General features: G+C 35.0%; 1 protein-coding gene across 4 annotated transcripts in view; it reads right to left on the bottom strand.

Annotated features, from left to right (window-relative positions):
- Positions 1-17,076, bottom strand: part of CCDC73 (coiled-coil domain containing 73) — a 181,735-nt gene that overhangs the window by 97,946 nt on the left and 66,713 nt on the right. For all 4 annotated transcript variants that reach the window (XM_073904792.1, XM_073904793.1, XM_073904794.1 and 1 more), the window contains one exon: positions 16,889-17,041. In XM_073904792.1, the coding sequence (XP_073760893.1) occupies positions 16,889-17,026 (138 nt within the window). In that variant the 5' untranslated portion in view covers positions 17,027-17,041. The remainder of the gene's footprint in view (positions 1-16,888; positions 17,042-17,076) is intronic.

Here is a 17,076-nt window from a genome sequence, read left to right as displayed (position 1 = left end):
CTCACTTACATCAATGGATAGATCATCCAGACAGAAAATCAACAAGGAAACAGTAGCTTTGAATGACACATTAGACCAGATGCAACTAACAGGTATATACAGAACATTCCATCTGCAAACAACAGAATACACATTCTTTTCAATTGCACAAGAACATTCTCCAAGATAGGTCACATATTATGCCACAAAACAAGTCTCAGTAATTTTAAGGAGACTGAAATCTTATCAAGTATCTTTTCTGAGTACAATACTATGAAACTAGAAATCAATTATAAGAAAAGATCTTGAAAGAACACAAATACATGGAAGCTAAACAACATGCTACTAAATAATGAATGGGTCCACCAAGAAACCAAAGAAAAAATCAAAAAATACATGGAGACAAATGAAAATGAAAACACAATGGTCCAATATCTTTGGGATGCAGCAAACAGTTCTAAGAGGAAAGTTTATAGCAATACAGGCCTACCTCAAGAAACAATTAAAATCTCAAGTAAACAACCTAACCTTACTACCAAAGGAGCTAGAAAAAGAACAAAATCCAAAGCTAGTAAAAGGAAGGAAGTAAATAATAGAGATTAGAGCAGAAAACAATGAAATAGAGATTAAAAAAATAGAAAAGATTAATGAAAAAATACAGAAGATTAATGAAACCAGGAGTTGATTTGAAAAGATAAAACTGACAAACCTTTAGCCAGACACATCAAGAAAAAAAACGGGATGCAAATAAAATCAGAAATGAAGGAGGAGAAATAACAACACAGAAATACAAAAGATTATAGGAGAATATTTTGAAAAATTATATGCCAACAAATTGGACAACCTAGAAGAAATGGATAAATCCCCAGAAGCATATAATCTTCCAAAACTGAATCAAGAAGAAATAGAAAATTTGAACAGACTGATTACTACTAATAAAATTGAATCAGTAATCAAAAATTTCAAACAAATAAAAGTCTAGGGCCACATGGACAGGACAAGTGAATTCTACCAATTGTATGAAAAAAAGTTAATACCAGGGCACCTGGGTGGTGCAGTCAGGTGAGCGTCTGGCTCTTGATTTCGGCTCAGGTCTTAATCTCGGGGTTGTAAGATTGAGCCCTGTGTCAGGCTCCATGCTCAGCATGGAGTCTGCTTGGGATTCTCTCTCCCTCTCTCTGTCCCTCATACTTGTGCTCTCTAAAATAAAGAAATAAATCTTTTAAAAAAATAGCTAATACCAATTTTTCTCTAATTATTCCAAGAAATAGAAGAGGAGGGAAAACTTCTAAATTCATGCTATGAGGTCAGCATTACCCTGATACCAAAGCCAGACAAAGACAGTACACGAAAAGAAAACTAGAGGCTAATACCTCTGATGAATATAGATGCAAAAAATCCTCAACAAGATATTAACAAACCAAATCCAACAACACATTAAAAAAATCATTCACCATGATCAAGTGGGATTTATTCCAGAGATGCAAAGGTGGTTCAATATTCCAAATCAATCAACATGATACATCATATTAACAAGAGAAAGGATAAAAACCACACAATCATCTCAACAAATACAAAGCATGTGACAACATACAACATCCATTCAAAATAAAAATTCTCAACAAAGTGAATTTAGAAAGAACATACCTCAACATAATAAAGGCCATATATGAAAAACCCACAGCTAACATCATACTCAATGGTGAAAAACAGAGCTTTTCCTCTAAGATAGGGAATAAGACAAAGATGTCCACTCTCACCACTTTTATTCTATATAGTACTGGAAGTCCTAGCCACAGTAATCAGACAAGAAAAAGGAATAAAAGGCATCCAAATTGGTAAAGAAGAAGCAAAACCCTCATTATTTGCAGATGACATGATACTATATACAGAAAACCTGAAAGACTCCACCAAAAAAACTACTAGAACTGTTACATGAATTCAGTAAAGTTGAAAGATACAAAATCAATCTACAGAAATCCGTTGCATTTCTGTATACTAATAATGGAACAGCAGAAAGAGAAATTAAGAAAACAATCCCATTTACAATTGCACCAAAAATCATAATACCTTAAAATAAATTTAACCATAAAACTACAAAACATTAATGAAAAAATTGAAGACAACAAAAACAAATGGAAAGATACTCAGTGCTCATGGATTGGAAGAATTAAAATTGTTAAAATGTCCATACTACTCAAAGGAATCTACAGACCCAATGCAATCCCTATCAAAATACCAACAGCATTTTTCACAGAACTAGAACAAAAAATGCTAAAATTTTTATGGAACCACAAAAGACCCTGAATAGCCAAAGCAATCGTGAGAAAGAACAAAGCTGGAGGTATCACAATCCCAGATTTCAAGATACACTACAGAGCTGTAAGAATCAAATAGTCAAATATCAAAATCAAAGTATCAAATCAAATATCAAAATAGTTTGGTACTGGCACAAAAACAGATACATAGTCCAATAGAAGAGAATAGAAAGCCTAGGGCGCCTGGATGGCTCAGTCAGTTAAGCGTCTGCCTTCAGCTCAGGTCATGACCCCAGGGTCCTGAGATTGAGTCCCAGATCAGGCTCCCCACTCAGCAGGGAGTCTGCTTCTCCCTGTACCCTTCCCCCCTGCTCATGCTTTCTCTCTCTCACAAAAAGAAAGAAAGAAAGAAAGAGAAAGAAAGAAAAGAGAGCCTAGAAATAAACCCATGGATATATGGTCAATTAATCTACAACAAGGGAGGCAAGAATATACAATGGAGAAAAGACAGTCTCTTCAACAAACGGTGTTGGCAAAACTGGACAGCTATATGCAAAAGAATGAAACTGGACCACTTTCTAACACCATACACAAAAATAAACTTAAAATGGATTAAAGACCTAAACCTGAGACTTGAAACCACAAAAGTCCTAGAAGAAAACACAGGCAGTAATTGGCCTTTGATTTTGGCCTTAGCAACATTTTCTAGATTTGTCTCCTCAGGCAAGGGAAAAAAGTAAAATAAACTATTGGGACTACAATAAAATAAAAAGTTTTTGCATAGTGAATGAAACCATCAACAATACTAAAAGGCAAACTACTGAATGAGAGAAGATATCTGCAAATGATATATCTGAAAAAGGGTTAATATCCAAAATATATAAAGAACTTACACAGTGTTATATGGTGACAGATGGGAGCTACACTTGTGGTGAGCACAGCATAAAGTAAACTTGTCAAATCACTATGTGGTACACCTGAAACTAATGAAACATTGTGTGTCAACTATGCTTCAATCTAAAAAAAAAAAAAAAAGAATGTATACAACTCAATGCCAAAAAAATAATTAAATTGAAGATGGACAGAAGACGTGAACAGACATTTTTCCAAAGAAGACATGGATATGACCAACAGACACATGAAAAGATGCTCAACATCATTAATCATCAGAGAAATGCAAACCAAAACCACAATGAGATATCACCTTATACTTGTCAGAATGCCTAGAATCAAAAAGACAAGAAATGACAAGTGTTGGTGAGGATGTGGAGAAAAAGGAATTCTTGTGCACTGTTGGTGGGAATGTAAACTGGTGCAGACACTACAGGAAACAGTAAGGAGATTCCTCAAAAAATTAAAAATCGTGGTACTGTAAGATCCAGTAATTCCACTACTGGGTATTTACCCAAAGAAAACAAAAACACTAATTCAAAAAGATAGATGCACCACTATGTTTATTGCAGCATTATTCACAATAGCCAAGATATAGAAGCAACCCAAGTCCCCACTAATAGGTGGATAATGAAGGTGTGGTATGTGTTTACCATGGAATATTACTCAGTCATAAAAAAGAATGAGATCTTGGGACACCTGGGTGGCTCAGTTGGTTAAGCATCTGCCTTTGGCTCAGGTCATGATCCCAGGGTCCTGGGATGGAGTCCCACATCAGGCTCCTTGCTCAGCAAGGAGCCTGCTTCTCCCTCTGCCTGCCACCTCCCTTGCTTGTACTCTTGTGCTCTCTCTCTCTCTCTCTCTCCCTCTCTCTCTCTGGTAAACAAATAAATAAAATCTTTTAAAAAAATGAGATTTGGGACAATGTGGATGGACTTGAGGGTATTATGCTAAGTTAAATAATTCAGAAATAAAAAGACAAATACCATAGAATTTCACTTACATGTGGGATCTGAAAACAAATGAACAAAGAAACAAATGAACAGACTCTTAAATGCACAGAACAAACTGGTGTTTGCCAGAGGGGAAGTGGGTGGAGGGATGGGTGAAATAGATGAAGGGAATTAAGAAGTATTAAACTTCCAATTACAAAATAAGTCATGTACATAAAAATTACAACATGAGGAAGATAGTCAATAATATTATAATATAGTATGGTGACAAATGGGGACTACATTGATTGTGGTGAGCACTGAGTAATATATAAGATTGTTGAATCAATATGTTGTATACTTGAAACTAACATAACACTGTATGTTAATTATACTTCAGTTAAAAAAAATCACAGGAACTTACCAATAATTTGGAGAAGATACTGCTATGCAACTATTCTGCTTCACCTATAAGTTTCATCCACTAATTTTAGCATTCATCAGTGGATCTTGCCTATGGCAATTATTACTATAATGTTCTAAGGGAAATTTTCTATTTCTCTCCTTCCTTCTACATTTATTAACTGGAATCTCCTGTAAAGAAGATTTGTTCTGTCTCCCCCATTTATTTATTCAATCATTTATTTCTATCAGTAGGAAATAATGAATATTTACTTTATTCTTTGGATTATTATTCAATATTATCATTACTTATTTTGTTGCTCAAATTGTTCCAGCTTTGTCCATGAGGAGCTCTTTCCCGGTTGGCTTCTATATCCTTTTGACATGTTGTTTCTTTCTTCCAGCATTACAAGATGTCCATCGCTGGAATAAGCCATTTCTCCAAGAAGTCCTGGTTTCTTTTATTAGATAATGATATTTAGAACCAAGATCTGGGCCCTATATATGGCTGCTGATACTGGGGTGTCACTATTTCTAGGCCTTTTCAGCAGAGCTAGAATATACTAATTCATGTACATACATATCTGTATCTTTTTATATGCATATAATGAAGTCATGAGCTCATACTGGTTATCTCCAACTCTAATCTAGCACCACAGAGCTCAGTCTAGCTTATTTGTAACTTCTTCCTTCAACAGAGAAACAAATTCTACCCTCATTATCTACAATTTTTGCTTATTTGTTCAACCCTGGCATACCTGTAGTTTCAGTCTTACTCCCATGAGAGTGTTTATGCACCTTTTTGGTGTTATCCTTACAGTATCTAGTCAAATACTCTTTTCCAAAGTTACTTAAGTCAGCTTCTCTTCCCACCCATTTCTTTCACTAAAGTGACCTCATTTGGTTAGTGAAACAGTTATATATATTTTCACAGTCCGCATTCCATCTTGGAATTCTCCTGAATCCTGACTGATTTTTCACATACTGTATGGTTCAGCTTGTGGCGTACTTTTATGGGTTTTGACAGACATGTGGAGTAATGCTTCCACTACTACTTTACCATACAGAATGGTCTATCAATCCCCAAAATTCTCCTAGGCATTCCATTTATAGTCAATGCCTATCAACACCTGGCAATCACTGATTTGTTTTCCATCCCTGTAGGTTTGTCTCCTCCAGAATGTCATATAAATGCACTGGATATTGCACAGCCTCTTGGATCTGGCTTCTTTCACTTAGAAAAATTCATTTAAAATTTAATTAACTTGGGGTGCCTCGGTGGCTCAGTTGGTTAAGCGTCTGCCTTTGACTCAGGTCATGATCCCAGGGCCCTGGGATCCAGCCCCGCACTGGGCTCCCTGCTAGGCGGGAAGCCTGCTTCTCCCTCTCCCACTCCCCCTGCTTGTGTTCCCTCTCTCGCTGTGTCTCTCTCTGTCAAATAAATAAAATCTGTAAAATAAATAAATAAATAAAATAAAATTTAATTAAGATTCATGCCTTCATTTTTGAGGATATTTTAGGAGAACAGAATTCTAGGTTGGTAGTTACTCTTTCAGTACTTTAAAGTGTCACTGCATTGTCTTTGGAGCTGAGTAATTATTACCGAGAAGTCCACTACCAATTGTATTACTGTGCCTTTGAAAATAATGGGTCTTTTCTACTTCTGGCTGCTTTTAAGATTTTCCACTTGGTGGGGGGGGCGCCTGGGTGGCTCAGTAGGTTGGGCATCTCCCTTCGGCTCGGGTAGTGATCCTGGGGTCCTGGGATCAAGCCCCACGTCAGGCTCCCTGCTCAGTGGGGAGTCTGCTTCTCCCTCTGCCCTTCCCCCCTGCTTGTGATCCTTCTCTCTCTAATAAATAAATAAAATCTTTAAAAAAAATTTTTTTCCATTTGGTTATAGTCCTTCTATGATGCATCTGAGTATGATTTTCTTAGTATTCATCACACTTGGGTTTTGCAGAGTTTCCTAAATCTGTAGGTGGCACTTTATCATTTGGGTATTTTCTACTGTGATTCGAATCTCCAATCCTGTCTTCTGCTATCCAAGCAGCTGTTAAATATAGGGAGTTCTGAATTTGGGGTACTGTATATTTTACTTCCAGAATTTCCATTTGATTATTTTTTTTAAGATTTCAAGTCTCAGATAAAATTCTCCATCTCTTCCCCTATTTTCTCAATTTTCTAATTTCTTCAATGTATTAATTATAATATTAAATTTCCTTTTCTATTTAAAATTCCCCTTTTTGATATACAAATCAAAAAATACTGTTTTTATTTTCTGGTTTTTATATTGGTGTTGATCATATAGTAAATACTTCTTGGCATGCCAAACACTTTATATTGTTAAATCTTTTATTGTAAAACAGCCTCAAATTTACAGAACAGGTACAAGAATACTACAAAGAACTTTACTCTTCTGAAATAACCATAGTTAATGATTTAATATATATCCTTCCAGAACTGTTTTTTTTTTAGCTAGACATTTATTTTAATTCTTTAAATAACAACCTGCATTTTTCATTTAACAATATACAAGCAGCCCTCACAATTCCAATAAACATGAACTTCAGTTATCTCATTTTAGTTAAACACCCTTAATTCCATAACAACATGGTTCAAATTTCAGTTACCATGGTACAATATCCTGATAATTGCACAAACTTCACTGCTAACTCTTCAATCCACAAATCATTTCTAAATAACAGATCATGATCAGTATCAATCATGTCACTTATTTCACAGTCTGTCAATGACAGGTCATGTGTATCTGTTATTCAGTTTATTCCAAGACAGTAAAGCGTGCAACGTGTTTTCCTTTCTTGTCTCCTAGTGATAAATCCACATAACATTTTACAAAAACAGATAATCCAAAAAGGGAACTGGCCAACAAAGATGAAAGTGCAGAAAAAGAAAAAAGAGAGAGAACATTGGAAGTGAAATTCAAATAAAATATAAATGGAGTTATAGAAGAAACAGCTATACTGTTAGTCCATTAATGGGATAATGAAATCTGAAATAATTACAATATAGTTATATGTTTAATAAATGAATGTGATTTATATGACCCTCTAAGTTTTTTTATAGTTTGAATACACATATAATACTGTCTCTGTGCTTCAGATTTTTAAAAGATACTGTAAAGTACACATTTAATACTTCCAATAGAAAGAGAATACTTTGAGAGAAAATGATGAAGCAGGAGTCAGAAAATATATGTAAGTCAATTCTGACTGCCGTGATATCTTATATGTTAAGTATAAGCCTTTGGTTATGTAGGACTACTTATTTTTCATATAGTTTATTCTTCTTTTCATTTGGGCTGTGGATGTTTGTTTCTCAATAATTTTTCAAAATAAAATTAGATCTGTCAATCCAGTTCATAAAATAAAAACTTAATGTCATATTTATTCTCCAAAACAAAACAGTTTTAAACCTTTTAAAAATTAACATTTTATTTATCTTTTAGTTCACCATGGAGAGATTTCTTTAGAAAATTCCTCTGGTCAATTGGCCAGTTTGCAATAGATATTTTCATGCTCCTTTAATTTTAGTAGACACAAAATTCAATATGATCATATACCTCTCTATCTTTTATTTTGACTTGAGTCTTATTGATAAAGACTACCCGGTATCTGAGCTGATTTCCATTTTTGTGCTTTTATATTTCATTGTATGATTAATTATACTTATTTCATGTGAAAAAATTTTCACATTTAAATGTAGAAAAAGTGTCAACCATTTGTGGAGTTTTTCTTAAGCTTAAATGTGTTTCTCTAGAGAGCTTTTTTTTATAATTATTTCATACATCATTATACATCCTTTCAAAGTATATAGCAATTTTCTAAATATTGGAATAAAAATCAGATTGTTATAAAAAAAAAAAGGAAGAAGAAGATTAGCTGATCATAGGAATGTTAACACTACTGCCATTTGAGAGACCCTAGAAATACGGCCAGAAGAACAGAGAGAAGATAAACGTATCAACATAAACCAAAAGTGACTGTGGAAGAAAAGTGATTGTTATGAAAAGGATGAAAATGTCCCAGAATTAGTAATGCCAGCAAAAATTGTACACTGAAGAAGTTCTCAGAGGTATCTGACAACATTGAAAATGCAAAGGATAAAAGGTGGGAAGCTAATCCAAACTTAAAAAGGAGTATTATAATTTGCAAAGGCAGAGAAATAATGTTAACTCCATATTGTTACACGACAAGAATAAGGGAAGCACTGTTCAAATCATCTGAGTGTTTCACAAAGAAATGTATCTAACGTTTTAAATTATAGTATATAGTAAGGGGTCCCTGGGTGGCTCAATCAGTTAAGTGTCCAACTCTTGATTTTGGCTCAGGTCATGATCTCAGCATCATGAGATCAAGCCCTGTGTCGGGCTCCACTCTGGGTGTGGAGCCTGCTAAAGATTCTCTCTCTCCGCCCCTCCCCCCATGTGCTCTCTCTAAATAAATAAGTAAATAAAATCCTTAAATTATAGTATACTAAATATTTTTTCATTTTCCTTTACATTTATAATGGAAGTGAGAGAGTATGCAATGTTTTCACAAATATTTTTAAGTCACAGAACAATCACAACTTTTATAATTTATTATTAAGATCCTTTTGCATGTTTTCAGCTTGCAGGGTCATTTTTATGGTCCTACACCACCATATACCATCTACATCTCCCATGTTAGTACATATGTACCTACCTTATTCTTTTTAAGAGCTACATGAAATATTCTACGTATCTGATGAAGTCACTAATTCTGCATATGAAACCACCCTAAACTTAGCGATTTAAAATACAACTTATTAAGCCTCACAATTCTATACATTGACTAAGCTCAGTTGGGCAGTTCTTCTGCTTCACAGGCTATGGATAAGGTTACTCATGCAGATGCATTCACTTGCTAGCTTGGCTGAGGCTGCAATTACCATAATGTTCTCTCACTCCAGTGTCTCTCCTCATGTAACTTCTCATCATTAAATAATTAAATAATCTATTTTAAGCTTATGGCATGGCAGCTGACTTCCAAGCCCCTGCTTTGTATCAGTGTCCTTGCCAAAGCAAGTCACACAACCAGGGCTAAGCTAATAAGGAAGTAATCTACTCAAGGGTATGAATACCAAGAAGTATGGTTTATTTAAAGCTACTAATGTAACAGTATCACTTGTTTACTCTCTGTTGATAGACACTTACATTGTTTATAATTTTTCCCATTATAACATTATAGGATATATCACTGTAAAAATTATTTACTCAATTAAGCCCACACAAGAAATTATCTTAAAGCATAAATTGTTCATACTTAGTGATCAGGAAATTCTACATTTTAAATTTAGAGACATAGAAGTCAATTTCTATTTATCATATGTACTAATTCACATCAATAAGGAAAGGATATAACAATACTCATTCCTGAAAAACCTTGCCGACACTGGTTTTGATATTTTTTCAGTAATCTGCATTTATTTTTTCAATAATTTGCATTTATTTAATTAGTAGTAAAGCATATTTTTGTATATTTTATGATTATTAATAGTTTTTCTTTTTTCTATTGTGTTGTCTTTTGATTTGTATAAATGTTTTGTAAATAAGATATTGATCCTTTCTTCCATTTTTCATGAGGCAAATATTTTCTCTCAGCCACTGGTTTTTAGACTTTGTTTATGGCAGCTTTTACCCCATATAAGCTAATAATTTGTATGTCATCATATCTAGCCATCTTTTTTTTCTTTTTTTTAAGATTTTATTTATTTATTTGAGAGAGAGAGACAGAGCAAGAAAGGGAATACAAGCAGGGGAGCGGGAGAGGGAGAAGCATGCTTCCTGCTGAGCAGGTAGTCTGATGCAGGGCTCAATCCCAGGACCCCCGGGGATCATGACCTCAGCCAAAGGCAGATGCTTCACAACTGAGCCACCCAGGCACCCCTAGCCATCTTTTCTTTTAGGTAGGTAATCTCTATTCCTGAGACTATAAAAATTAAGTCTCATATTTTCTTTTTTTTTTTAAAGATTTTATTTATTGATTTGAGAGAGAGAATGAGATAGAGAGAGAGAGCATGAGAGGGGGGAGGGTCAGAGGGAGAAGCAGACTCCCTGCTGAGCAGGGAGCCCGATGCGGGACTCGATCCCGGGACTCCAGGATCATGACCTGAGCCGAAGGCAGTCGCTTAACCAACTGAGCCACCCAGGCGCCCAAGTCTCGTATTTTCTAACATACATATACATCTTTTCTTTGCATTTTATTTTTTTCTCCTAAAATTTATTTTTGTGTATGAAGTATTATGAATCATCCAAAGCCATTTATTGACTGACTATCATTATTTTCCTCACAGGATTGATTTATTCTTTTACTGATTTGCTTATTCCTAGAACAGTGTCACATTTTTAATTATTATAGGATTAGAGCATGTTTTAATATCTGATAAAGCATGTAGCACTTCATTCTTACTTGTCTATACTCATACTTTTTTTCCAGTTTTGTTGAGATAAAACTGACATATAATAATGTATTAGCTTAAGGTATAACATAATGATTTGATATATGTATATATTCATATATTTTCTTACAGACATAACTTTAGAATCATCCTGCCAAATTCTGAAAAACATCCCTCTGGGTTTTGATTGACATTACATTAAATTTTTAGATGCTGTCTTAATCTGTTCAGGCTTCTATAACAAAATACCAGAGACTGGGTGCGTATAAGCAACAGAAATTAATTTCTCACAGTTCTGGAGACTGGAAGTCTAAGATCAGATTCTATTTCTGGTGACAGACGCTCTCCAGTTCATAACCTCACATTGTATATGGGGCTAGGGAGCTCTGTTAGAATACCAATGCCATCTATGAGGGCTCTATCCCTCATACCTTAATCACCTCCCAAAGACCCTACCTCTTAATACCATCACACTGGACATTAGGTTTCAACATTTAAATTTTGGAGGGACACAAATATTCAGACCATAGCAGATTCTTTGCAGGAACACAGAAATGAAAAACATAATCACTGAAATGTAAACCTTTAAGCAAGTTAGCTAGCAAGTAAAAACATCTGGAGACAATTAGGAAACAACAAAATGAAACACCCAGAATGCAGTAGAGAGGCAAATACATGAAAAATATAAAAGAGTTAAGAATCATAGAAGATAAAATGACATGGTCCAATATGTTATCTAATGGGAGTTCTAGAAGAAGATAACAGAAAAAATAAGGGAGAGGCAATACTCAAAAAGATCATGGCTGAAAATTTTCCTAAGATTCAGGAACCAAAATGCGTCCCAAGAAATGTAAAGAAATTCTCACACAGACTCATTAAAACTACAGACCATTAAAGATAAAAAGAAGCTCCAATGAACAAATAGAAAGAAATGATGGATTACCTATAGAAGGACAATTAAATGAACATCAAACTTCTCAAATGCAACAAAAGAATTCAACAAAATCTCTTCAAAATACTGACAGAACATAAATGGCAATCTACAAAATCTATGGCAAAATAAAGACATTTTCTGGCAAGGCAAAGGAGGGGAAAAAGAAAAGAGAAGAGAAAGCCTTTACCACTAACAGACCTTACAGTGTTAAAACTAATTAGAAAAAATGTAGATTAGCTGGGCCAGTTTCTGGAATATATGGAAGACAGCATCAGTATTTTTAACCAGGATAAAGCTTCGGAGACAGCTAAAACCTAAAATTATGGCTATTTCTAACATCAAATCAAAGATACTTATTCATGATTGCATATTTTCTCTCTACTATTTGGGATGATACAAACCCTATTCACTTGCTGATTAACCTGAAATTTTTAATATCCCTTCATAACTAGTCTATAGTTGGTCAATATCTTACCTCCTGAACAATACAAGGACCTAAGAATCACTTCCACCCAAGTATGTCAATAATTGTAGTTCAGTATTTTAGTTCTAGTTGGTCAATATCTTACCTCCTGAACAATACAAGGACCTAAGAATCAATTCCACCCAAGCATGTCAATAATTGTAGTTCAGTATTTTAGTTCTACATTTTTTAGCTTTACAAATTAAATATAATTGTCACTTTTGATCAGATCTCATTCTTTTTTGCTTTCTTTTTAAAATGCTAAATAAAAATATCTCTTCACAGACTACCAAGGGGAAATATTAAAATTTTTGAATGAAGATTCAGGAGAGCAGGGAGGGCATGTGAGGTAATCAACATCTCATAAATAGTTCCCAAATAAGGTCTTTTCTTGCTTAGCTGTGTCATACATGCCTGCGCAACATTTTGTACAAAAATATTCATGTAGCTTTATTCATAAGAGCCACCAACTGAAAACCAACCAGATGTCCATCAACAGATGAACAAACTGTATATTTATATAATAGTACTCAACTATAAAAAGGAAAAAAACTACTGATATTTACAATAACAAATTAATCTCAAAAATATCATGCTGAGTAAAAGAAAATTTATATAAAAGAATATATGCTGTAATGATTCCATTTATATGAATTTCTAGAACAGCAGTAAACTAATCCCTGGTGGAAAAAAATGGAACAATGGTTGCCTCTGGATGGATAAGGATGAGGAGTAAGTGAAAAAGGACATAAGGAACTCTCTGGGGAAGTTAGTAATGATCCGTATCTTGACAAGGATTTGGATGACACAGTTATACGCATTTGTTAAAACTCATGGTTTTAACAAACTCATGAACAAATGGTTCACTTAAGAACTATACATTTCATTGTACAGTTGACCTTTGAACTTGGAGGTTAGGGGCACCAACTCCCAGCACAGTCAAAAGTCTGTATATATATAACTTTTGATTCCTCAAAAACTTAAGTACTAATAGCCTACTCTTGACCAGAAGCCTTACCAGTAACATAAACAGTTGATTAACACATATTTTGTATGTTATATGTATTATATACTGTATTCTTACAATAAAATCAGCTAGAGAAAAGAAAATGTTAAGAAAATCATAAGAGAAAATATCTTTGCAGCGCCTGGGTGGCTCAGTCGTTAAGCATCTGCCTTCGGCTCAGGTCATGGTCCCAGGGTCCTGGGATCAAGCCCTGCATCAGGCTCCCTGCTCCGCGGGAAGCCTGCTTCTCCCTCTCCCACTCCCCCTGCTTGTGTTCCTGCTCTCGTTGTGTCTCTCTCTGTCAAATAAATAAATAAAATCTTTAAAAAAAAAAAGAAAATATCTTTACAGTATAGTAGTATATTTATCAAAAAAATCTGCATATAAGCGTACTTGTGCCGTTCAAGCCCATGTTGCTCAAAGGTCAACTGTATATACATTTTATATTAAAAGAAAAATACATAAATATTGAATTTTAGTTAATGATATGCATACTGAAGTATACTAATTTCAAACTTCCATGGAAGTGCATCAAAAAAATAAGACCAATGATAGATGGATATATATGAGATCAGGTGTAGAATCTGGGTGGTAAGTGTATTAGATTCCCAGTGGCTGCTCTAACAAATTACAACAAATTTGTTGGCTTAAAAGAACTCAAATTTATTCCATTACAGTTTGGGAGGTCAGAAATCTGATTATGTTCTTAACTAAAATCAAAATGTTGTCTGGGCCACATACCTTCTGAAGTCTCTACAGAAAAATTCCTTGCCTCTTCCAGCTTCCACCTGCATTCCTTGAGTCATGATTTGCTTCCACCATCTTCAAAGGCAGCAGCACAACATCTTCAAATCTCTCTGACCATGCCCCCTACTTCTGTCATCACATCTTTTTTTCTGATATTGATTATCCTGCTTCCTTTTGATTCTAAACCCTTGTGACACTGGGCCCACCTGAATAATCCAGCAAAATCCCTCCATCTCAAAATTCGTAACTTTATCACATCTGCAAAATCCTTTTTTTAAAGTTTTGTTTATTTGGGAGAGAGAGAGAGAAAGAGAATGGGGGAAAGACAGAGGGAAAGGGAGAGAATCCCAAGTAGGCTCCATGGCCATTGTAGAGCCTGATGTGGGGCTCGATTCCACGACCCTGAAATCATGACCTGAGCTGAAACCAAGAGTTGGAGGTTCAACCAACTGAGTCCTCAGGCACCCCTGCAAAATTCCTTTTCTCATGTAAGGTAACATATTCAAGGTTTCTGAGGATTAGGATGTGGACAGCATTGGGATGCCTTTATTCTACCTACCACGGTGGGTATATGGGTGTTTACTGTGAAATTCTTTCAACTATTGTGTATTTTTTAAATTTTCCTAATAAAATATGGGAGAAAAATTAAAATTCCACAATAGGGATAAAGTGTTACCACCATGGTAAATGTGAAAATCAATACGTCTCTTTTTCCAATGAAAGGGAGGAATTTTTCCCCTTCTTAAGAATAAAGCTCTTCTTTCAATGAAGATTATTATTAAAGTAGCATATACTCCTGCACTTAGTTATTGAAAACACGGTTCCTGTTGCTACCCTGAAACTTTCAAAAGATTTTTAAAGGAAGCTTATTTTTTAAGTTGGAAATATAATGCTTGAGGGCGCCTGGGTGGCTCAGTTGGTTAAGCGACTGCCTTCGGCTCAGGTCATGATCCTGGAGTACTGGAATCGAGTCCCGCATCAGGCTCCCTGCTGAGGAGGAAGTCTGCTTCTCCTCTGAACCTCTTCCCTCTCATGCTCTCTATCTCTCATTCTCTTTCTAATAAATAAATAAAATCTTTAAAAATATATATATAATGCTTGAAACACAGTAAAACAGAATATGAAGTTCTAAACAGTTACCTAAAGTTGTTTTAACTTATAAAAAATACCACGTTAAGCTATTCTTACAAAAATAATTTTTTACTGCTTACCCAACATATCCTTTTTTAGCAGGATTTCTTCTTTATTAAAATAGGCTTTAATTATACAGATAATAAGTACCTTTATATAGGATGAATACTGTGGTAATTAAATTTTCTTATTATGATAACAAGTTTCAATATTTTTAAATCCTAGAACAAGAATCACATAAAAAAATGTTTCAGATCTTTTTTTCTCACAGCTCATTTTCAGGAAATCACCAAATTCTATTGATTCTCCTTCCTATCTCTTTTTTTTTTTTTTTAGGCTTTTATTCATTTATTTGAGAGAGAGAGCACAAGCAGGCAGAGCAGCAGAGGGAGAGGGAGAAGCAGGCTCCCTGCTGAGCAGAGAGCCTGAAGCGAGGCTCGATCCCCAGGACCCTGGAATCATGACCTGAGCCAAAGGCAGATGCTTAATGCCTGAGCCACCCAGGTGCCCTCCTTCCTGTCTCTTCGGTTCTATTTTCACAGTTATATATAAATCCTAAGTGACCCCAATTCCCAGTTCATTATTACAGTAGTTTTATAGTCTATTTTCTTCTCTCCATAATCGTACCAACTCCTATCTATCTTACAGAAAACTGACAACAGAGGTGCCCAGGTGGCTCAGTTGTTAGGCGTCTGCCTTCGGCTCAGGTCATGATCCCAGGGCCCTGGGATCAATCCCCGAGTTGGGCTCCCTGCTCCATGGGAAGCCTGCTTCTCCCTCTCCCACTCCCCCCTGCTTGTGTTCCCTCTCTCTCTGTGTCTCTCTCTGTCAAATAAATAAATGAAACCTTTAAAAGAAAGAAAGAAAGAGAAAGAAAGGAAGAAAACTGACAACACACGCTTCAAATTTAGACCCACAGAGTCTCAGAAATGAAAGGCTTTTAAGGGGTTTTGAACAATACAGATCTGCTGAAACCAAACAACTCTTACAATTTTATATAGGGGCCCCTGGGTGGCTTAGTTGGTTAAGCATCTGACTCTTGATTTCAGCTCAGGTCATGATCTCAGGATCGTGGGATGAAGCCCCATGTCAGCCTCCCTGCTTGTCCCTCTCTCTCTCCCTCTGCTCCTCCTCTGCTCATTTGCTCTCTCTCCCTCCTCTCTCTCTCTCAAATAAATAAAAAAAACTTAAAGAAAACCAATTTTAAGTAGATATTTCCTTTCTAAATAAATACCTCAAGAGTTATTACTTTAAAAAATAAGGATATATTTATTCTTTGAATCAGAATACTTACTACACATTTATTTTGTCACTCAAAAATGTATTGCTGTTTCATTACTTAATCATTCATAGGCACCTATCTCATAGCCTTTAACAAAAATGTAATTTCCTGAAGAGCAGCTCTTTTTTATCAGCCATAGTGTCTAACTATGTGCTACCTATGCACTCCAAGGCACTTGGAGGTAAATACTAGCTGACTTACCAAGTATTTAACAATCTGAAAATCCATTTTACTTTTTGCTTTATAAATTCTTCTTTTTCCTTCTGTGATATCTGCTTTTTTCTCTTTTACTTCATTATCTGGACCATATTTCTTCTTTCAAAATAAGAAGTTATTTTGTTAGGTCTTTTTTCCCCCCCTTAAACCAAATGGCTGGATAAAATCAAGTTCCTTGATTTAAAAAAGCATTTTAAAAATGAGCTTACCCTTCTCATACGTAACTCCTCTAATGCTTCCAGTAAACTTGTTTTGAAATCTAATAGCTGTATAGAAAACATTGTCTCCGAAGAACTTTGAAGAGCAAAGGTAGAGGATGACGAATCAGTCTTAAAATCATTCTCCATATTAACATTTATTTCCTGTAATATAAAAAGGTTTTAACTGAAAAAAATCA

This window comes from Callorhinus ursinus, unplaced genomic scaffold (assembly GCF_003265705.2).
Source record: "Callorhinus ursinus isolate GAN/ISIS: 27379988/994484 unplaced genomic scaffold, GSC_fseal_2.0 scaffold21, whole genome shotgun sequence".
Classification (NCBI taxonomy): Eukaryota; Metazoa; Chordata; class Mammalia; order Carnivora; family Otariidae; genus Callorhinus; species Callorhinus ursinus.
Note: the sequence above shows the minus strand (reverse complement) of the source record. Positions and strands in the feature narration are given on the sequence as shown.